Consider the following 22,207-nt stretch of genomic DNA (forward strand, 5'->3'; position numbering starts at 1 on the left):
GTATTTACTTCCAAATTAAATTGGTAACTAAGGCACACAACTAATGAGAGGCTGCAGGACGTAGCTATCATGTCTGCTTTTCTTCTTTTTGGCTTAGTTTCTACAGTCCGATATGTATATGGTGGTGGGGTATGTTTCCCACAACAGAGGTGAAAATGTGTGTGTGTGCGCGTGTATGTGTATGTGTGTGTGTGTGTGTGTGTGTGTATGTGTGTTTGTGTGTGCGTGCGTGTGTGTGTGTGTGCGCGTGTATGTGTGTGTGTGCGCGCGTGTGTGTCTGTGTGTGTGTGTGTGTGTGTGTATGTGTGTCTGTGTGTGTATGTGTGTGCATGCGTGCGTGCGTGCGTGTGTGTGTGTGTGTGCGCATGTGCGCGTGCGTCTGTGTGTGTGTGCCTGCGTGCGTGCGTGTGTGTGTGTGTCCGGTACATGCTGTCTGCCTATATTTCTCCCCCTAATTTCTTTTGTAGGGTGTGATTGTGCTTTTCTATTCCAGCACCTGGACATTGCCAAGAAATGTGAGGTCTGCCTGCCTCCACCCATGCCAGCTCTCCTCAGTAGTGGGACTGTCTTCTACAACCGAGGACATTTTCTAGCGGTGAGGATCATGTGGTGTTGAGCAGTGGATGGCTTTCTCCTCTCCTGGCTGGGGAATACTGAGATCCAGGTTAATACTTTCCACACAGCTCTTCAGAAACCGAGCAGCTTCTCAATTTGCCACGTTTATAGTTGAACATCCAAAACGTCATGCTGCATCTGAGGGAGAAAAAAAAAGTAATGATTTCCTCAACATCAGGGAACATTTTTCAGGGTCATTTGGAGAGAGTAGATTTGTCAGGCACCAGACTTTTGCCCTCGTATATCATCGATATGCTCCCCTGACTGCCAGATTGGACAAATTACACACACTCAGCTGGCTTTGTAACCCCTCTCAGTTGTAGCCATTATTTTACCAACGTCAAAAGCAATCTTAGTTTTATGATGCCAAAACTTCTTTAGTTTGCAGAATTCCTCAGGTGACTTGTATATCATTTTAGTTGATTTATATCCACATGCAGAGCACACTATCAATTAGTTGGTAATATTAAAAGCAAGGAGTTTTTTTGAAAGCTGACACCTCAGTGAGAGAATCTAATTTATCATTCTTCCTGCAGTGTAGAGTTTTAAACATACTGTTGTGCATTTCCATTTAAACAAAATTTGTCTGTATAAATTGCTTAATACTGTATATATACTATATATATATAGTATAAAGTATATATACTATATACTTTATACTGTATAATTTTTCAAAATTTTTTCCTTGAAGCAAAAAATTAGTTTTCAAAGTTTACGCTTGCCTGTGCCTGGAAAGTTGCCATCACTTTGCAGATAGTCATTTTCTTATTAAATTGCTGGAAAGAAACTCGATGGAGAGACTTCAGGCCCATTAAAATTTATTTCAGAATATTCAGCTATTCCAATATGGGAATTATACGGCATAAATAAAGTACGAAAAGGCGTGAATGCCAATTTTTTCTAAGAGGAAAATAAAACATTTACTGCCCCGTCATTAGACCCATTGGCTAATTTGTAGACTGAGAAGGAAAAGCTGTTGCACTCAGAGTTTAGGACATTTGCCTCACAGAAAAAATCAGCTCCCAATGCCTTCTTCAAATCCACAGATTTTGCCTTTTGTTTGTGTGTGTGGAAGAGAGAGAAAAGGATACTTTGTGTGAGTTTGTTTCTGTGTTGTGTGTATGTGTAAAGAGAGAATTTGTGTGTAAGAGTTTGTGTATGTAAGAGTTTTTATGACTGTACTTGTGTGTGTGTGTGGGTGAAGACAGAGAGACTGAATGTGTTTGTGTGTGTATGTGTGTGTGTGTGTGTGTGACAAGAGAGTGAGTTTGTGTGAATTTGTGTAAGAGTTTTTATGAGTTTGTGTGTAAGAGTTTTTAACACTTTATTTTTGCGTGTGTGTGTGAGTGTGTGTGCTTTTTTGTTTGTGTGTGTGTGTGTGTGTGCGCGTGTGTGTTGGGTGGGCGGGTGGTATCAGCTTACGTCTCTCCCCCGGGAAAGTCACATGACCCAGCGGTATTCTGCAGAAACTGCACAGGGAGGGAAAGGATGTCGGCCCAGAGGTTTAAAGCTCTCAATGGGAGCCACATGCAGGGGGAGAGGAGGAGGCAGGGCAGTGACTAAAGTCTGCCTGGCTGAGAAGAGCGAGCGCATAAAGAGAGCGAAAGAGTGAGTGAGTGAGTGAGAGAGAGAGAGAGAGAGAGAGAGAGCGAGAGAGAGAGAGAGAGAGAGAGAGAGCGAGATAGAGAGTCGCCCCCCTGACATTTGCACCAGTCGGCACAAGAGACAGGATCTGAAAGCAAGCGGCCCTGAGTGCAAGAGCCTGTGTGTGTGGGAGAGAGAAATAATACAAAACCTCCCATCATTCTCAGATACACCATTACACCTATCCGTAGGACTGCAAACTAGGAAAGGCTCCTTTATTTCTGATTAAGCTGACTTTGGCGATAGGCTTAATTCAACAGAAGGAAAGTGTGGAAAACAGCAGACATGTCACACGCAATTATCAGAAGAAGCTCCAGCAAGCAAGGGTTGCAGAATCTGCTGAGGTGAGTGGGAGAGACAATGGCCATTGTTTATTGGGGTTTACAGGAGTTGTATGGACAGTTTTTTTTTGGGAAGTGGGTTTGGTGGAGTGTACAAAAAAGCGACACAGCTCTGTCAGAGATCTTTGTTCTGAGCAATCTTGTAATCAGGAGCACCGCTCAGGTTTATATGTGAGGCAGGTATCTGCGCTAAACATGTTATGCATACTTTGTGAGCCACAGTGGGGTAGTATGCTTACAGATGGTCATAATAACACAATGTGTTTTTTCAAGAGTGTTTTTATTTTCCTGCATGCTCAGCACATTGAATGTTTTTTGGAGAAGTGTAAGGCAGCGATGTGGTTGAGAACACCCGCTATGGTTCTGCCTGTGTGACCAGCTTTTGCTGACCCCTCACTGGGGAGACCTGTTTGCCTGATTAATAACGGAACGGGGGGATTATTTTGTTTCACGGTTGAGATCATACAGTGGGTGACTAATGTCTAATGATTTCAGGCAGGGGCTGGATGGCCGATACCCCACACTAACTGTACTGTGAAGACTTAAGCGGGGTGCGGGAGGGTTGGAGGGGTTGGAGGGGTTAGGGAGGGACTGGGGGGGGGGGGGGGGGGGGGTTGGGCTCCTTGATTGAGACTCTGGAGATAAGACCACTGATGGCTGTTAGAGGCTGTTAGAGGTAACACAGATGGCCGTTTCACAGAGGTTAGGTCATCAATCTGACCTCTTCATCTAGTCTCCATCTGTTTAGGGGAGAAGGTAATAGCTCTCGCACACTGACCTGACGTTGAAAAAATACCACCAAAAAACTGTTTGGGCTGAAAGCAACCTAGATAAAGACAAAATCAGTTATTTCTGTTAAAGATTGTAATACCTTTTTCACCCCATTCTTTTTTTCATCTCTTCTTCATCCGCAAATAACAGGCCAATCAACATCCATTGTGCGTGCCCTACATATGTCTGGTTACATGTCTTATATTAATAAACAACTAATTTACACCCCTGAGGCACTGAGATCCAGTTTCTGTCTAGCGTACATTTTTCATCCTGGTACAGCTAAAATAACCAACCAGGAAACCTGCAAAATGTTTCTGCATTGAGAAGAGCAGTACTGCTTTGGCAGTTCAATCATTTACCTGATGGTAAAAAAACATACCCTGAAAGTTAAACTGCTGTATAGATGTGAACATTTGAACGATATACTTCCTTGAATTTGGACTCCTTCTGGTATAAACCTCATAGACGTCACTTGGGTCGACTTTTCACATCCATACCGGATAGGGTGGCTAGTTCAGTGAGCTATGATATATTGAGTTTGCGGCTGACTTCGAACAATACCAGCCGATGCCTATTTAACCTGTAATTTGGGTTAATCAGAGGAAATGACAAAATGCAACAAACATTGACAAGCAGATCACACTATTCAATTTAGAACACAGGCACCTTTAAAAGTCATGGGTGCACAAGAATGGAGTTCTCACTGGTAAATGTTCATTTTATAGATTTCGAACAAATGTGTAATTAATGTATGAAATGTTATTGGCTCTTTAGTCTGGATAGGCAGACAAGCTCTTTTTCATCTCTTTACCGCATTTTCTTTTCAGCATAATAGTGGTCACTTGTCCTTCCTGAAGAAGAGCACATTGCAATACATGCAGTATGATGTAATACTGCATAAAAAGCTTCTCATGTGAATACAAAGCTCCTCTATTGATTTGATCTCATTATTTGACTTTTGATTATCTGAACAAACAATTTTTTTCACAGGACCGCCTGTGTAAAATCTTTTAACTAGTACCACTAGTACCCCACTGTGTAAATGAATATTAGTGTCATTCTGCATCAGCTGAGAGAGAAAAGGTGGGCAGATGGCATCAGATTCCACAAACAGTCCCCCATCGACGTTGAAAAATTTGCATACAGATGCCATCACTGTGGGTGTTTGCTTGGGAAAAAGCATGAGCACTTACTTTCTTGCACTTACAGCGCATTTACCATGGATCAGAGCAATCGATGAAAGACTTCAGCTCATGGCTGTGCAACATTAACACCGCAACTCTCCCAAAACTCCTCAAGAACAGCCACTACTGACAAACAAACTGAGGTGGTGAAGACATACGACACACAGGCGTTTAGTGAAGCAGCCCAGTGCTTTGTTTTGGAAAACAGCATGTTTTCCAAACCACGGACATTCCAACAGCCAATAACCATGCTGAGCGCTGTCTTTTCCCAACAAGGGGAGGCAAGGAGGACTCCTTGAAAAAGGTCTAAAAAAAATCTAAAAATACCCAGACTGGCACCTCTGAACTGGGTACATTGGGTGTCAAGTTTCGGTTGCATGCATGTAGTTCGTCGGTGGGGGGTGGCCTGGCTGATGTCTGGTTTTAATCAATGAAATGAGAGGGGTACCCTCTTAGGGTCAGTTTTGATCCTGCACCCACTCTGAAAGGCCCTGTGTGATGTCAGAGGCAAAGCATTCAGGTGAGGCCCCGATGCCTCTGTTTGATTTATGCTCCCCTCTCCCCCCCCCCCCCCCCCCCCCCACACGGCATTACTCAGCCCCCTCCCAGCCGTGCCCCCCTGAGCCCAGTGAGGAGAGGGTGTCCTCGCCTGTTCCCGATAACGCAGTGATAAGAGGCAGAGGAATGTGGTGGGTTTCACTGTTTGAGTGAGGGGGGCAATAAACTCTCATCCACCACGAGCCCTACCAAAGGTTGCCGGCCCTGGAAACCAGGAAATGTAAACAATCCTGGGTTTCCCCTTACATTTTTCTTTAGAGATTTTAACGTCCACGTTTCAGAGGAATCAGCCAATTCACACAACACCTTTGACAATTCTGCAGATAATGGGTGTTGTGTTTCCACGAAGACGTTAGAGAGCGTTGCTGTCTGGTATTCCTACAGTACAATCTTTAATGCTCAGAAACCAATGGTAGTGAAGAAGGCTCCGTTCTTAGAAGCTCTGGAGAAACACCCTAAACAAATAAAAAAGAAACCTGAGAAGTCCCCAGACCTTAACACAGCAGGAAATTAGCTGATCTGATCCATTTACACCTTTTGTGTCTGTGTGTTTATGGGGGGGGGGTTGGGAATTAGCTGTCTCTCCAAATAAGTGCGTGGAGAACACAAAGAAATAATCTTGAAGATTATGTATGATAAGAATCAGGGAAAATTAAAAGTATTAAAAGTATTTTACTTCTGCTATAATTAACTGAGAAATCTGCATCATATTAACATTAATAATTAGTAATATTAGATCCCCAGCTTGAGGTGCGATACAATTGAAATCATGTTCTGTTAGCACAGTTTACCATGAAAGCCCTCCTATCTGAACAAATTCAGGGATTCAGTTCTGATGTCTTTGGTGACTGTTTTCACATCACTAAAGCAGTATTTCATGTGATTCAGTTGCTTCTTTTATTGCTGAAACTCCATGACAATGACCTCATCCTTCTGAACCCGGCCGCTCTCAGAGCCTGTGCCACAGACCTCAGATGACTTTTCACAAATGTGGAAAATGAAATTGGCCATTATATAAGCAGCCAAAGAATGGCGGTTAGTCAAACCTACCAATTAGTTATCTTTACAGAATGGGAAGGAGGTGCAGTGATAGGCACCTGAGTGAGTTTTATTGTATGTTTATGTATATGTGTGTGTATATATATATATATATATATATATATATATATATATATATATATATATATATATATATATATATATATATGTGTGTGTGTGTGTGTGTGTGTGTGTATCTATAAATCTATATATTTGGATCTATATATGTATATATATACTCCAGCACCAGGTTCTTTAAGAATAGGTTGTTTTAAGAATAAACACATGAAGATAGAACAATCGATAAATAATAAGATAAATCATCTTGAAAATGGGAAATACGTCTGTGTTGGAGAATAATATTTTCAAACATTTGCTTTTGCTGCACAGTGGAGGGAATCAGCATTCTTCAGAGGCTGGTGGTATTACAGTTCTTTTGTGAAGGGCCGTACCCCAGGGCTTGTGATCTGTGAGGTGGGAAAACAGGGGAGTGGTTACTCCTACACTCCTAGCAGTCCAATCTCTTCTCTGACCTTCCGATGTTTGATCTCCAGTGAGCACCCGTTAACAGCCTAGCTCTATAACATCACACTGGAAATATACTGGGCTCAAAATTAAATCCAAAGCCATTCTATGACACTCAGGAGCTCTCCGCCATGCTAACACTGGTTCTACACTGCTTTGTTTGGGTTACAGCTGAGAGGGGGAAGGGGGGCAGGACACATTACATTTTAACATGCTATAGTGCATTGCCCAGTGAAGAGAGTGGATGCTTAGAAGCATGGCCCATGGAGATATTGTGTAAGTCAATCTGCAGTGTTCTGTCTTTGATGTCAGAGTAGTGTAGGATGTGTAAAACTCTGTCCCATTGAGGATCTTTTTCAACGTTCACCTGCCGCAATCAAGATGGTTCACTGTGAGAGCTTCAACACTGTCTGGTCCACCCAGACTATCGATCAATGAAAGTTGAGGGTCTGCTTTCAGCGAGTCCCACTGCCCTTTGTACGTTGCTCTTAGTCATTGCCCACAGAATGTTTCTGTTTATTTTCTGTGAACAAACAGGGAAATAGGCCCTGTGCCCTTAGAGTGGCCTGGATTGTGATCCAGGAAATAAAGTTTGCAAGTAAACAAGCAAAAAGATCCGAATGTCGCCAGGGATTTTTATGTTGAGATGGCCATTTGAGCCTGTTTTTTTCTTCTCTGTCTATAAATGCTGTTAATTGGATTTTGGAATTTAATAACTCTTTTTGGCAGTGATGTTCTCATGACCATTCTGAGCCAGCGAAGAGTGGGCTTTGTGATGTCATCATGACCTTGCCAGTGAGGAAAATCCCCTGAGCATTGCGCAGTGGCTGAGATCAGGGTTCTCTCCAGCTTTCACGTCTCACAAACCGGAGTTTGCCTGTGGTAGTTCTTTGATCCTGGCTGTGACTGGCACATTGTGCCTTCACACCAGAGCAACTCAAGTGATTTTGGGGCAGATCTGTGGGCTGGCAACGGCATGCTGTCCACAATGATGGTGCTGGATGCCCGTCCTGAAGGCAGCTTAGGCCAAAACACTGCCGAAATGGTGTTTTTTAACCAATAAAACTATTTTATCCAGCTTAAGGCCCTTAAGTGTAGCTGGACTCTTTATGGTGAATTGAATGGACAGAGTAGAAACTGGCAGGCAGCACAACAGAAACTGCACCAAACTGAGCAATTGGGCCAAAGGGAGAAGTTTGCATGGTAGCAGCTAGGGCAATGTGGGAGACCCTAAATTTTTCATTCCACTGACTATAAATTGAACATATTTGTGGTCACAGAAGGCATGTTAGACTTACAGTACTGACCTCTGATGCAAGAATGGCCTTGTTCCCTGCTCTGGAGGTAGCTGAAAAGCTTCTGCAGTTCCCATTCCCAGCCTGTTAATCATCATCACCTGTGACACAAGATACTGTCCCATCTGGATCCATAACAATAGACCGTTTCATTTCAGCTTTGTTCTTGAGGTGCGCATGACTGGACTTGCTCTGTTGTGGATTTGCAGAAAGCTAAACAGCCAAGAACACTTCCTCTGTTCAGAGTCAGGGGCTTTTTTTTCCTCCAGGCTAATTGAATTGTAAAATAATAAAATACGCAGTTAGTAAGTTAAGTGTGCATATTGCTGTAATGTCCAGGAGGACCATCGGAAATCCAGTGTAGATCATTTTTGGCATAGCTATTTACTATACTACCAATAAACAGGGGTGGCCTTTTGCAGGTTTAAACCTTAGTAGAGAAAACAAATTTAAATTGATGAAGTTAGAGGAAGAGGAAAAAGGTCAGCGAAGCCATTAGAGGGTCATGCTATCAATATTGATCCAGAAGTTAAATGTGATCTGAAGCCTGAAGCTAAAAGGCCCCTGGTAGTCAGTCAGAGATATAAATATGTCTTTGAATGAAGAATAGGCTGACACTGAGTTCCCAAAGAGAGAGCTGAGCTCTGTTTGAATTTGTTCTTTTTTCTCAAAGACAGCAAAACCAAAGCTCGAGGAAGGCATCTGATAGCATGACACCTCGGTCCAGCTGCTGACCTCACCTCAACTCAAACAATTGCCATGGAGACCGGGCTGAGCTGTGCTCATGTGAAGTGGCTGCTGGGGAGTATAATCTTCCACCCCAGCATGAGAAAACGGCCGAGGCTCCATTTTAACAGAGTGCCCTTTGAGCACACCTTTGACTTATGGGAGACTCAAAACCTGATCTTTTCCGGACATTTGTTAGTGAGGCTCAGATGTACAAATACATTCATTTCTGTGTTGTCACTCTGTGTATCCTCAAAGGGTTTTTTTTTTTTTTTTTGCAACAATGGCATGTGTTGTTGATCAACACCGAGAACCATTAGAGAAACAAGATCTGTGAATAGAATAAAATCCATTCCAGTAAACTCAGGTCTGAACAAACAGACAGATGGAAATTCCTCACTCCAATTCCTCCAAATTTTCCAAATCTCAGTACGTTATGCTCCATCAGCTGCTGATATGAGCGTAGCACTGATAGCAGAGCTGCTGAATTCAGCAGGGTGACGTTGCCCTTCCCAGAGGGGATGCTCTCTCCGCGGGGCGGATTGAGTAGTACTGAAGTAACTAATGTTATTGCACTACCCTGTGTGCTATTGCTCTGTAATAACTGAGTTTGCACCTATGTGGTCGAGGTTGCCATTTTCCCCGTTTGACTGGCATTTCCGTGATCTTACATATCAACTTCTCAAAAGAGGGCCAATCCTCTGTATAGCTCAGTGTTTAGGATGAAGCCATTTATATCAGTGACTGTTGTCCAGTAAAAGGGTTGTAATATCTGTTGGTTCGTAGAATGTATGGAAATGGACAAACCCTTCAGTATTTTCTGTTACTGCAACACGGAGGGTTTCTGTGCACTGAATCAAGCAGGTGGCTGTGCAGCAAGAGTACATTTGGTTTTGCAACATGGGCCTCAAGAGAGCAATGGGAAGAGTGTGTGTTTACTGGTGAAGTAAACAAGGAGAAATTGTGCTTAGGTTCAGATACTTCTCCAGGGTGGACACGTTCAGCCAAGGCAGATATCCTGTTGGCTGCCCCACCTTAACCCATTTAAGCCACTTGTTTCTTGATTTAAACTTATTATCAGAGAGAAACAATCTTTTAAAATGTAAAAATGATATATTTGTGGACAGGTGAATTAAAAAATAGTCTTGAGCTTCCTTTTCTGTTATATTGAGCTCTAAGTTTCTGCTTAACTGTTCTGGGAGACATGGCTTAGTTCCTTGAATAACAATAGCAGTGACACAAAGGCGAAGAATATTGGACCATATGCGGTGCACTACTCCACCTACTGTAACAGGTCATATCAACCGTGAAGTGAACTATACTATACAGTGCTACAACTAACAATACTGTAACACCCAATATTGTATTTAAATATTATTTTTACATTGCTATCATTATTTATTTACAAAACAGTGAGAACTGAAAAAGTGAAAGCGGTGAAAATGAACAGTAAAATGATTAATAACCAGGAGGAGTTGTTTATTATTAAAACAGGATCTAATATTGTTTCATGAATTTTTGGTCTGTTATATTCTGTCCCATGTTGCATTGCACCTAATACTATGTCAAAACCTGGGTAGACACAAAACCATAGTGTTAGATCTGACTGACAGAGATCTAAACCCATCCCTCATCCGGCTCTTCCCCCTGCCTCCCTGCCAGGATGACGGCCCAGCGGAGCATTGAGGATGCGGAGGAGATTGAGCGGGAACGCCGGCGCAGGGCCAGGGAGGCGTTCCGCAGACAGACCAGCGAGACGGGCCTCGGGGGGACTGCAGGGGAAGAGGGTTCCCTGGAGGACTGCAGACCTCCAGGAGCCAACAGCCTGTAAGTCATGACACCTCACAGGGGCTTGCGGGTCATGGCTACTGTTAAACTGGACAGACTGTTCCTCAGGTGTTAGCCATTTAAACTTGATACCTCACTGCCTTATTGTCTCCCTGTCTGTGGCTACAATTGTTCTGTCATGTAGAAGCCTAACTGCGGGGGTTATTTTTGTGCTGGCTGTGTTAAGGGTAACCACGCTGCTCATCCACTAAATGGCACTCAGCGGTTTTCATTCTCTGGTGGTTTTGTTCGTGACTGAGGTGAATTGCTTAGGGAGGCTGATTGATGCCTTGAAGGTGCTGACTGCATTCCCACTGAGTGTTCAAGATGGAGCAAGAGGACTGAAAAGGCGTCATCAGTGTGTACTCTGAAGCATTTGTGTGAAGCGCACAGCTAGGGCTGTGGGCTGAGGTAGACTACTGCACCACTGATGTGTTCTGTATATGGACCATAGCTAGAATAGCAAGGCAGACAGCACCGCAACCTTCATTTACAAACCAGAACCTCTCAAGCAAGGACAGAAAGAGGACGGAATGGACACAAGAGCTGAATAGCTGGTTATAATGTAGAGTATCTTTGACTGTAACATTGACACTGGGAGCTATGTGGAACATGATTAGGATAGGCCTTTGTAGATGGGTGCTTGGAGTGTTACGTTTGTGTTGATGAAAAGAACATGTGCACTGCAAACATTTCCCAAAGAAAAAGTGTGTTACCATACAGTGGCTGTAGCATTTGAGCATTTGTACCCGTATGCATAATGGTATTCTCCTGGCATTCTGGATCTCCCTTCGTTGTCCATTTGCCTGAGATCATTCAACATGTGGATTTCCTGTGGTTAGAATGTTTGCAGCAGAGTTTAAACAAGGTCACTTGTGGAACCAAGACATACACACACTCTTTCTACCCACTCATCTCTTTCCCTCTCTCTCACTCTTTGTCTCTCGCTGTGTGGATGACTTACAGCTGGCTTTTTTTGTTACTCAAGCTCTTAAGAATGCTTACTACCACGTCAGGAAACAGGGGTACGTCATGGCTTTTTTAATTTGAGAATTCCAAGTTACTGACTGTGCTTCACCTTTTTCCTCGGAAAATGCAAAAAAAAAAAAAAAAAGACAGAAAACTGGGTTCACAAAGCCAGAATGTTGCTGTTTATTACCACAAAGTGGCAGGTCCTGGAATAGTCTGTGCTTTTGACTTAATTGTTGGAGATGCAAGGTTCTTATCAAAACTCTTAAAAAACAATGAGTGTGCAGTCAGTCAATTTTCCAAATCATACCCTAAAGCCTAAACAGTCCTCAGTAAAAATGTTGCAGCAGCTCCTGGAGAGGTTGTGTTTGGAACATGGTTCTTCTTCTCCTCTGGAGTCAACTACAGGTGCAAGAATATGCCACCTTATTGTGGTGATGTTGATGTTTAGTTATAGGTGTGGTTTTCACAGATTTTGTTTTAGCCCTCTTCCCCTGTGAACTCATCAATTGGAAGAGTCTCTCACTGACATTAATGTCAATTAGGCCCTGCTGCCTGCTGCGTTTTAGTGTATCTTGAGAACACCCCCTGGGCTTTTTGTTTAGTTTACTACTGTTTGTGATTTTTGACTGTTCACGGTAACATCCATTTTAGAGCTCTCTACCCTGTACTTGTAAGAAGCCTTTTTATTCTTCTGCAAAATGGAGGAAGCTTATAGTAGCACCCTTTTGACAAATCAGTGCCCTGTCTTTTTGTTTTTCTCATGAATGAGGGTTAAAGAAAATGCTGAAGGTTGCAATGGCTGGGTCTAAACCATGCAGATAGGACATCACTGGAGTGTCACATGGCAAAAATCATGTTGAAACCCTCTCCCCTTTTCTCAGGTATAGAAGGTTACCAAAGACGAAATCTGAGGTAAAATACCCTGTGGGCATCAGTAAAGTAAGTCGTGTGTGAATAGGGATTTCCACACTTTAACTGTTACTGTACAAAACATTGCTTCTTAGTTTTAAACGACATTCCAGGAAAAGAGATGTTCATTACAAAGTTGTTTTGCTTTAACAGGTAGGTTTTGTTGCAAGACTTAATGGATTTCCAACTATTTGAGTTTTCCAGATTGCGTGTAAGCTGCCATCTGGTTGCATTTGTTTTCTTTAATAGAAAATTTTTAATCACCCAGTGGAATGTGGACAGCATTCTGTTAAGGCAGCTCCCAGGAAAACTAAAACAGACTTTCATCATTGGCTTCTTAATGAAAGAGGAGCATTGAAAGCTCTGTAATCTGTCATTAAAAATCTCATGCTTCACTCACTCTACCTTTTAATGAAGCCCTTCCTTTCAACAGACATTTTTTTTATCTTAGCTTACTATTATAATGCAGATACATAAAGTATGAAATGTGAAAAGCAGTGGGGATTTTATCAAGTCATCTAGTTAATTTTATTGATGCAATGGTTTAGTAATCTTGTCTGTATTTCACAAAATGGTGTGCCTTGCCCTGCATATTGCTGAGGAAGGCTGCAGTCTGGCTGTTATGGTACATGGCTGTGCATATAAATGATATGCAGAGCAATAATTACAAAGCTACCTGGTCCAATGTGTTGTGTCTATGATCATTGGCACAGAGGTCTTACACAACCCTTTTAACCTCACCTGGTAATTTCATCCAAAAACGGATAGGTTTGTGGAGACTGTGCTTGTGGAAGCTTGTGAAAACTGTGCCAACATGGGAAGAATCAGTTAATTGTATCATCAACAGAAGGTAAAGAGAATGGTGTGTGCATTCAGTAGAACACAGATATGAGAGGAGGAATGTGACTCATGCTATTCCTCCAGGCCAGTAACGTGTAGCCTAGTCCCTCTGTATCTGTTTTCAAATCCACAGTGCCTGTTTCCATGGAAACTATGATTCTCAGGTCTGGCTTCCACCTGTTCTCATTCTGATTCTGAGTCCCTCATTCTCCTTTCCTGATAGGCCAATCCAGAGCACCCACCGCTCCTGTGTCCTATCTGTCTTTGCCTCTGTGTCTGCGTACGTGTCCATGTGTCTGTCTGTGTCTCTGCCTGTCCGCTGGCAAGACCAGGTTAACACCTGTGTCCTGAAGCATTACCCTGTACATGCTGTCATCGCCTTGTGTTTACAGTGCCCGACACAGCCAACTGTCTGTTTTCTCTGGGACCCAAAGGCCATTAAATCGGGTGTCATCCCCTGCAGCTTCAATGACTCCATCTGTTCATTATCTCGCTCCAAATGCCTTAACGCTGAGAGAGAAAAACAAAACCCAAAAAAAAAAAAATAAAATACAGAGTCCATAAAAAGCTCAGCATCTGTTTTCCCACTTGCTGTTTGATCTCTGGGTGGCTGTATTAATGGATGGACTTGGACTCCAGTCTATAACGGTGGAGGGGGCTCTAAAGTCCTCCTTTCATCCAGTTGTTTGCATCGATTTACAGTGCTGTTCCACGACAGGCGTGTGGGCCACAGGGATCGACCTATCAGTGCCGTCGACAGGCGCGCTGGCTGCCTGTCGCCGAGCTTTTACGGGTCCTGTGGACATTACGTAATGTTACATTTGCTTTTACGCTTACCTTAGAATTTGTATATGTTACCAATTTAAAAAGCTGGATAATCACTGAGGCCACTTCCGTGCTGACCTGTGAGTCTTACTTGCAAACTCTGGGTTAGGAGCCCTGCTCGTTAACACTATATCACACTGCATCCCCATAGTCAGCAGTCATCAGGACTGATGACATCTGGTGCATTCTGTTTCAGGGTGCTGCTCACATGTACAGTTTGAAGTCACTTTTGATGTTACCTTGTAACTCAGAGGCAGCACCCAGATGTAATTCTTACCTGCAGTTCATTGGTGAACATATGACACACAGCCAAATTTGCGTTTGATCATGGCCAGTGTCCCCTGCATATCTTCGGCAGAGTCACATTGTAGTGCGCGACCTCCATGAAGTCTGAATAAAGGCCAGATGGATAGAGGGGAGAGCCTATCACTAAAGTTTGTTTACCATTTGTGTTTAGGACAGTATGCCTGCCAGCCCAACCTGATGTGCTATCTGATGTGCTAATCCAGCTAATTCTTTCCTTTCAAACAACACACACTCAGAGTTCATTCTCTGTCTTGGTTTACCACAAGGACACTGGCTCTCATTCCTATGTTGTGATCTACTTGTAAACCACATTCTTCAATTGCCTTATCATTTCCTCTTCAAAATGTGTAATTGTTGCTGTTCACATATTTCACAAAATTCAAAGCAAAGAGACCAATCACAACCAAGCAAACAGAAATGTGAATACAACCTTTACCTGTATCACTTTAACACTTTTAACTACATCAATGTTGAAAAGGACACATTATTACAATTGCCACTGTAGATTGCAGTTTTGAAGTTATAATGAACGTTCCAGGGGGTTTCCGAGAAGCTGTAGTCAGATTGTCTGTGAAAACATTTTTGATGGTCAGAGGTTCTGGAATGTTGTGGACACTCTTCCTCTGCATCTCCACTTCACTGGTGCCTGGTGCTCATAGTTCTAAACTTGTACTAAGTTTTAGGAAGCTTTGATCTGTGGGAAGACAGTGAATTTGAGATCTTTGCTGACTGCTGATGCTGTGATGCTCTGTTGCTCTGTACCCAGGTTCGAGAGTGAAGTCAAGGCCAGCAACCTGGAAGTGCTGGAGGAAGACGAGGGCTTCAGTGACTGGTCCCAAAAGTTGGAGCGGCGCCGCCAGGGACGCCTGGAAGAGCAGAGACAGGATGGATTGGCCCGTCACAACGGGACACCCACCTCCACTGGGGTACCCATCTCCTGGCAACAGCAGGAAGAAGAAGAGGAGGAGGAGTGGGAGAGGAAGGAGAGAGGCAGGTACAGGCAGAGAAAGGAGGAGCAGGAGGATGAAGATGAGGAGAGGAAAGTCAGTTTGAAGAGCAAGCAAGAGAAAAGAGTACCGGATGAAAAGGTACAGCTCATCAGTGAGCTAATAAAACGTGATCAGGGACTGTGTGAATTGACACCAATGAATATGACTCTGCAGTCTATCAAACAGGGGTATACCTGAGAGAAATATGCTGTTAATGTGACCACTTGTTGCTAGTTATTGTCCTGGCCAGTTATATGTGACTGGATATTTATCTTTTCTGTATGAGATAGGAAATGATGCTTATTTATCTCCATGTATCTTATGTATATCATATGTATTTCCAGGTGAAAGAAAAGAAGATGGAAGTGAAGACCTCATTTGTATCCAAAGTTTTTCTACAGCAGGAAATGAAACACAGCATCAGCAATGGAGATGCAGCAGGAGAGGGAATGGCATCACATCTACTCACAACAAAAAGAACACCAAGGTAGCATATGTTATATCCAAACATATATATACATATAATACATGCTTTTCTACTGCATAAAACTCTTTGTTTATCAGAACCATGTGGGTAAGAGAGAATTGAATAAAATATAGGGCTTAGCGTTCCTGTTGTATAGCTGTGATTAGGCCCCCTTCCAGTTACAGGGGTGTGTTTTGATAGAAGTGGAGGAAAGTGGTCACCTCTGGTTCTGGGTTTGTAATTTGTGATTACATTTGTGCTGTGGCAAAGTTTATGAGCCTGCATGTTGGTTTCTGCTTTTTTTTTTGGTGGGCTCTGGGAAACGGGAACGTGGATCAGCCCTCTCTCAGCCGTTGCTGTCTCTGGCAGGAGCCTAAGCCAGGCGCAGGAGGGCCAGGATGGGGCAGGGGTCGCCCTGGAGACGGAGCAGAGGCTGGAGAAGATCCGCCGGAGCCACCAGGAGAAGGAGAGCCAGGAGCTGGAGCAGCTGCGGCAGAGGCAGGCGGAGGCGGAGGCGGAGCTGGAGGAGCTGAAGAGGAGGAGGGAGGAGAGGCGGAGGCTCCGCGAGGAGGAGGAACGCAGGAGGGAGGAGGAGGAGCATCAGAGGCAGCTCAAGGAGGAGGTAAAATGTGAAATAAAGCGACCATGATCTCCTAAGGTTAACCACAGTTTCCAATCAAGCATTTAGAATGGCTTTTTTACCTGCAGTCAGGGTTGCAAGGAAGACTTGCCTTTCCTGAAACGCAAACATTGACTTTGAGTAATCTATTTAAGAAGAAAGTCTGACATGATCGATCCTATGTATTGTCATACATACTGATCCAACATTGCATATATGGCATATATGGTTTACTATAGGGCAATATCAGGACATGTACATGATGGGTCCTACATTCAGTGAGAATGTTTGTCATGACCATACATGAAATGTACATGAAGTATACCTGTGTGTTGTGCTGGATGGGGGCTGCACTGATTGGCTGATTGGGTCCCTACAGGAAGAGAGGAGGCAAATGAAAGCAGAGATAGAGAGGAGAAGGATGGAAGCAGCTGACAGAAGAGTGAGGCACCTCAGCAACTCAAGCACTGAAGGGGACGAACCTTTCACCCCTCTCAGTCCCAAGAGCCCCACCTTTAAGGTAAACCCTGCTGCTTTACATGTCCCCAGCCACTTCCTCCACATGAGCCAATCAACTCTCAATTCAAAGCAACATGACTATTTCAGAGGGTGAGTTAGCCCTTTTAGGACTACTCTCTACTTTTATACTACTGGCTCAGATTAGAATTGTTGACTTGTCATCTTTTATCTTCCAATTGGTTATTTTTTTTGCTTGTCCATCCCACTCATATACTGTCACATGTTACATTGTCACTGTCATGATTTTTTTGTGCATAACATCAAGCGTGGCAAACACTTTGCTATCTTGAAAGTGCTCCATGTTATTTCAACAGAAACTGCTCATTCAGTTTTACCCTGTAAGTTTTATCATTGGATGGCAGTGTTTGGATCTGGTGTGTGATTGTGTTTGTTGTGTGATGTGTAGTAGAAGGTGTGTCTTTTTAAATAGTTATTATGCCTCCCCTTCTGCTCACAAAAAACAGTCAAGAGTGCCAGAATAGTTCAGTCCACTTATAGCATATTGCATTCAACCTAAAAAATAATATTCTTATTGAATTCCACAATAAGATATACAATTGGGGGCATTATTGTGGAATTTAAACTGTTTAAAAAAAAATAAAAAATTGCGCAACTCTGAAGTGAAAAACACTGGCTAATTTCTCTATTTTCCTTGTAATCAGACGTCACTCCAATGTTCAAAACACATCCACCCACTCTTGACAGAATACAGAGGCAGATCATCTGTTTGATTGCTTCAGACGGAGCTGAAGTGGAGTGAGACTGCTTCAGTGTGTAGGAAAGTCATGCGGATTCGGGCTGCTCATGCTGCTTCTGTTCTGGTTGTGTTGAGTTCTTACATGTCCGTCATTTCTTCACCTCACTTTGAAGTTGTGAAGACATGAAATCTCCCCCATCTCATGTACGCAGGGCATGTGATGGCTCTGCTAGGGAATTCCTTGTGCTATTGTGCTCTGCATGTGTTTCTCTCAGGGCTTTAACGGGCACCAAGTATAACTATGGTCCTCTGAAAAAACTGGAAAAAAAGATCAGTGTTTAATTTTGTCATTGACAAGCTCAACTTGAACCTGAAATGGCTAACCAAGCACACAACCAGTTGATGTCCTAAATTATCTGTTTTTAGTGCATACAAGGAAATGCTCACCCTAGGTTGTTAACCTTTTTTTGGAGTTAAAAACCCAGGGAGAACTTTGTCTTGTACACACTAAAAAGCGACAAGTGCTATAGGTGCCCTTTAAGAGCTAGTAGATTTGTGTGCTCTGCAACTCTGTAACATGAAAAGCCTAAAAAAACTCTAAGTAGTATCTTCCTGCATCTGGAATATCAACATACTCTTCCTGTTATTTGCTTGTAATGTGGCTATTCTGAAGCATCTCTGAAAGATTGTGTCTACAGCTATTTATTAAATCAGGAAATAAAAAGTGTCACTAAACTAAAATGACATGAATATAGGTATTATCATCAGAAATATCCAGCAAATCATGTCATTATAAATCAAATGATTCAACCAAAAAAAGTCAAAGCGCATTGTAGGAGTCATCTGTTCAATCGAAAACAATCATGGATCGAAAATGTGACGATGAGAAACAGATCTCCTGCAATCATAAACTGTAAAATACTACTGTAATTTGCGCTGTGTAAATTGGGGTGACTGAAGCCGCTGTCCTCTCACGGGGTGTTCTTTCTTCTGAGGACTTCTTCCCTGTCCCTGTCGATGCACTTCCCTCTGCCTGTCTGTGTTCTTTCAGAATGAGAGTGAGGAGAGGGTGACAGCAGAGAACACCAGCTCGGTGAGTCTGGGCACAAAGGGGTGTACTGTTTGTCAGGTGAAGGGCTTCTGCCGCAGCACAGGGGACGACTTTGTGCGGCTGAAACATGAGCCTCTGGGAGCGTTGGGTATCGGCAACTTTGAAGCCCAGTTCCATACCATCAACTATGTGCATTGATGCAGACGATTGGTTTTAACAACATGATGATCTTATGAATAGGAATATGGTTTTTGATTATCTAAATTGGTCTTTCCCAGAACTGGTCCCAGGGATCGCCGGAATTTGCTGAATTTTATGTCTTATAGCGAGTATCAGTTCTCAGTTTAAGTCTTGGGTGTTTGAAAATGTTTATTTTAACAGAAAGATACAAGTAAAGGTGTTTCTCTAATTAAATTCTATTTATTTTAGCCCCTTAAAAACTTTGTAATGCAAGCACCTGTCTGTATAAAAGTATATTAAGAGTGCCTGGCTACTCAGCAGGGATTAGACCAATTATCAGTACAAGTAATCAGATTTAACTGAGACAGTGGTGCTGCACCAAACATATTCAAATCTACATTTAAATTAAGAATATTATTGGAATGTAGTATATAATAATATATAATATATTGGAATATCTGTAAGAATAAATGACACATAAAGAAATGTGCATAGAGGGGAGCACAGATAATCAAGTGCCATTGCCAGGACTCTGTTTCAGTGAGGGTGGATGGAAACTACAGCCCGGTTCATTTACAAAACAGAGACTGCAACCCTCAGCTTCTAATACTAAATCCAGCTGGACCCACTTTCATATTGCATTGCATTCATTTAGCAGACCCTCTTATCCAGAGCGACTTCAACCAAACCATATGCCTCCTCTGCCTAAGGTCTGAAACTTGAAATCGCCCTTTATTGCAGATTACCGAGAGGACAGAGTCCCTGAACCGATCCCTGAAGAAAAAGTAAGTCTGAAGATTTTATCGATTATTATGTCAAGCCATGCCATAAATGCACTTAGTATGCACTTGGCGAAACTGAACAGCGTCTCAGCTGAAACGAGACGAGAGAGACTCCGTGATTGGTGCCGCATTCTTTTATTGCATCGCCTTTGTCAGATGTGATTTATGGCCTGGCTAATTTTAACCAGATGTTGGGTCAGTGATTTTTTTTTTTTTTTTTTTGGTGGCTGGTGAGATATTGCTCGCAACTGCAGCATGGCTCCATTCAGTCTGCAGTCATTGGGTACTGTATCAGCACTAACCAGCTGCCAGCAGTTTGAAGATTGCATTAGACCAGAGACATTTGAAGTAACGCTGGGAGCTGACAGAGGGGAAAAACCAGTCCATCATTTTGAATTAGATAGGGAAAGGCAATAAAGATTTCCTGTCTTGTCCTGCGCTTGTCAGGTCTGGAGGATTTAGTGGGAGCAAGGGAAGGTGATGACATCATCATACGTGGCTGTATATCGCCATGTGCTCTGTGCCAACAGGAAAGTGTGAAAGGAAGTGTTTGATGAGGGGTGTGATCTTTTCATTGGTTTAAAGACGATGGAGCTCGTCCAGTCTTTCTTTCTTTGTTTTTCCTGTCAGCCACAGAAGGCGTGACATCATCCGACTGATCCAAACTCTTTCCCCCACTGCCCATTTGTTGTTGAAGAAAGTTGTCAACTGAAGGCTTGTGGGCCACCTTCATCTTGTTGAAACAAGGCAGCTTGTTCTGTGCTTTTTAGCCATCCAACCTTATCAATGGTGACATGCAATACTGATTATTCAGGCTAATCCACAGTGCAGTTACTGAACTGCACTGTTGAAGTTCTGAAAAAATAGCTTGTTTTCCAAGGCCTTGCTTCCACAGTTTGTATTTTATCTGTTTGATGAGATCAGTGTCTTCAGCGGTATGTTTTGAATGCTGCACAGAGCTGGCAGCCGATCACGCTGTGAATCAGTATAAAGACTGACTCATGTCTTGTCTCATTTTGAGCTTGAAAGACAACGCAAACAGAAGTCACTGCAGCTGGCTGAACCAGTGACTGTAATGTGAGTCAGCAAATGAGGTTTCACTGGCAGTTCACATACTTCCTTTACCATATATATGTCAGAGTTCTGCACCCCCACAACGTGGGAGAGGGATCCGTCGCCATAGAAAGACGAGGTGTGGTTGTTTTATTGGCCCTTTTAGCCAGATGAAGTCACAGATGCAGATTTCATGTGGCCTGGTCTGTTTCCTTTTCTATAGCAACAGCATGAAGAAGGCTCCGACCCCTGTGGCCATCTCCAGGATCGACGACAGACTGGAGCAGTACGCTCAAGCCATCGAGGTGACCCTCTAATCTCCCCATTGTTCTTTCACCCCTAACAGTGATAGATGAGCTATAGGTCAAATGTGATCTTTGTGAATGACGAGTCTTTGCCAAGACGTATCTCTTTTCAACCCCCATCAAAGCGTGTTGTATTATGTCTCTCATGAGAATCAAACCTCCATTTTGGATTTAAGTCATGCTCCGATAAAAATCCGAATCTGTTTCAGTGAGGTGAAGCCATGACGACTCTGGCAAACTTTCTCTACCCTGTCTGTCAGGTTAGAGTGAGTAAATGAGGTCCCTAGGCAAGGGTTTGAAGTGTTTATACGCTCTCTAGTCTGTGAGTTCATTGAGTCGTTCTGTAGCAATGGAGCTATCTTCAGGAGATTTATGCCATGGCCTTTGGCTCCCCTCAATAAGAAGGGTGCGTGGGTTAAACAGATGTTGGGCTTCCTGGGAGATTAGGTCACTGAGAAACCCTGAGATATTGCAAAACATGTACGCTGACACATACAGCTAATCATTATCCGTGCTCATATTCTCATGGGGGTCTCACATGTGTCTAGTCATCCCACACTCTGGTTCAACCTCCAGGTTTGTACAGCACAGCCATTGATGTGAATTTTGTGAAAAGCAAATCCACCCACTCTTCCCATAGTATATAATATTCATCTTTTTTCCCATACATTGTCCAATGTACTCACGTCTTATGAGGCGAGTATTCTTTCCATCATTTTCAGTTAGTTTCACCATACATTTGAGCTAATTTTACATTATACTTTAATCTAAACTTCATTTTTATATATATATATTTTTTACATTACTTGAGTATTATATGGTGAATATTATGTCTATGGTGAATGTCATGTATACAAAAGGCCAAGCCAGTGTCCTCTTAAAGAGGGTGATAAAGTTAAAACTCATACTGATACTGAATTTGACCCATGCGTTGTATATAGATTTCCTCCAAAGAGACTAAGGCAGCCAGACAGGCGTTGATGGATATCCCCAGCCCCCCAGAGCCAGTGGCCTCCAAGAAGAGCCTGTTTGAGGCTGGAGAAGCCTGGAACCAGAACACCATCAAGGGTGTTCCATCTAAGGTAAGCGCACGCCTATCTCTTCTTGCCCAATATAAAAACATATTCACATTGCATTCTCCCCTCTGCCTCCACTCCCCACCATGCA

At 43.0% G+C, this 22,207-nt stretch overlaps 1 protein-coding gene across 3 annotated transcripts in view; it reads left to right on the top strand.

The window, feature by feature from the left end:
• Positions 1 to 2,337: 2,337 nt before the first annotated feature.
• LOC118788059 (non-muscle caldesmon-like) overlaps positions 2,338 to 22,207 on the top strand; it is a 30,549-nt gene continuing 10,679 nt past the window's right edge. For 2 of the 3 annotated variants that reach the window (XM_036543899.1, XM_036543902.1), the window contains exons 1-10: positions 2,338 to 2,603; positions 10,363 to 10,527; positions 15,146 to 15,467; positions 15,713 to 15,855; positions 16,174 to 16,456; positions 16,833 to 16,973; positions 18,721 to 18,762; positions 19,642 to 19,685; positions 20,959 to 21,040; positions 21,982 to 22,122. In XM_036543899.1, the coding sequence (XP_036399792.1) occupies positions 2,545 to 2,603; positions 10,363 to 10,527; positions 15,146 to 15,467; positions 15,713 to 15,855; positions 16,174 to 16,456; positions 16,833 to 16,973; positions 18,721 to 18,762; positions 19,642 to 19,685; positions 20,959 to 21,040; positions 21,982 to 22,122 (1,422 nt within the window). In that variant the 5' untranslated portion in view covers positions 2,338 to 2,544. The remainder of the gene's footprint in view (positions 2,604 to 10,362; positions 10,528 to 15,145; positions 15,468 to 15,712; positions 15,856 to 16,173; positions 16,457 to 16,832; positions 16,974 to 18,720; positions 18,763 to 19,641; positions 19,686 to 20,958; positions 21,041 to 21,981; positions 22,123 to 22,207) is intronic. The other variant, XM_036543901.1, reaches the window with a different exon arrangement.

Source organism: Megalops cyprinoides, chromosome 13 (assembly GCF_013368585.1).
Source record: "Megalops cyprinoides isolate fMegCyp1 chromosome 13, fMegCyp1.pri, whole genome shotgun sequence".
Classification (NCBI taxonomy): Eukaryota; Metazoa; Chordata; class Actinopteri; order Elopiformes; family Megalopidae; genus Megalops; species Megalops cyprinoides.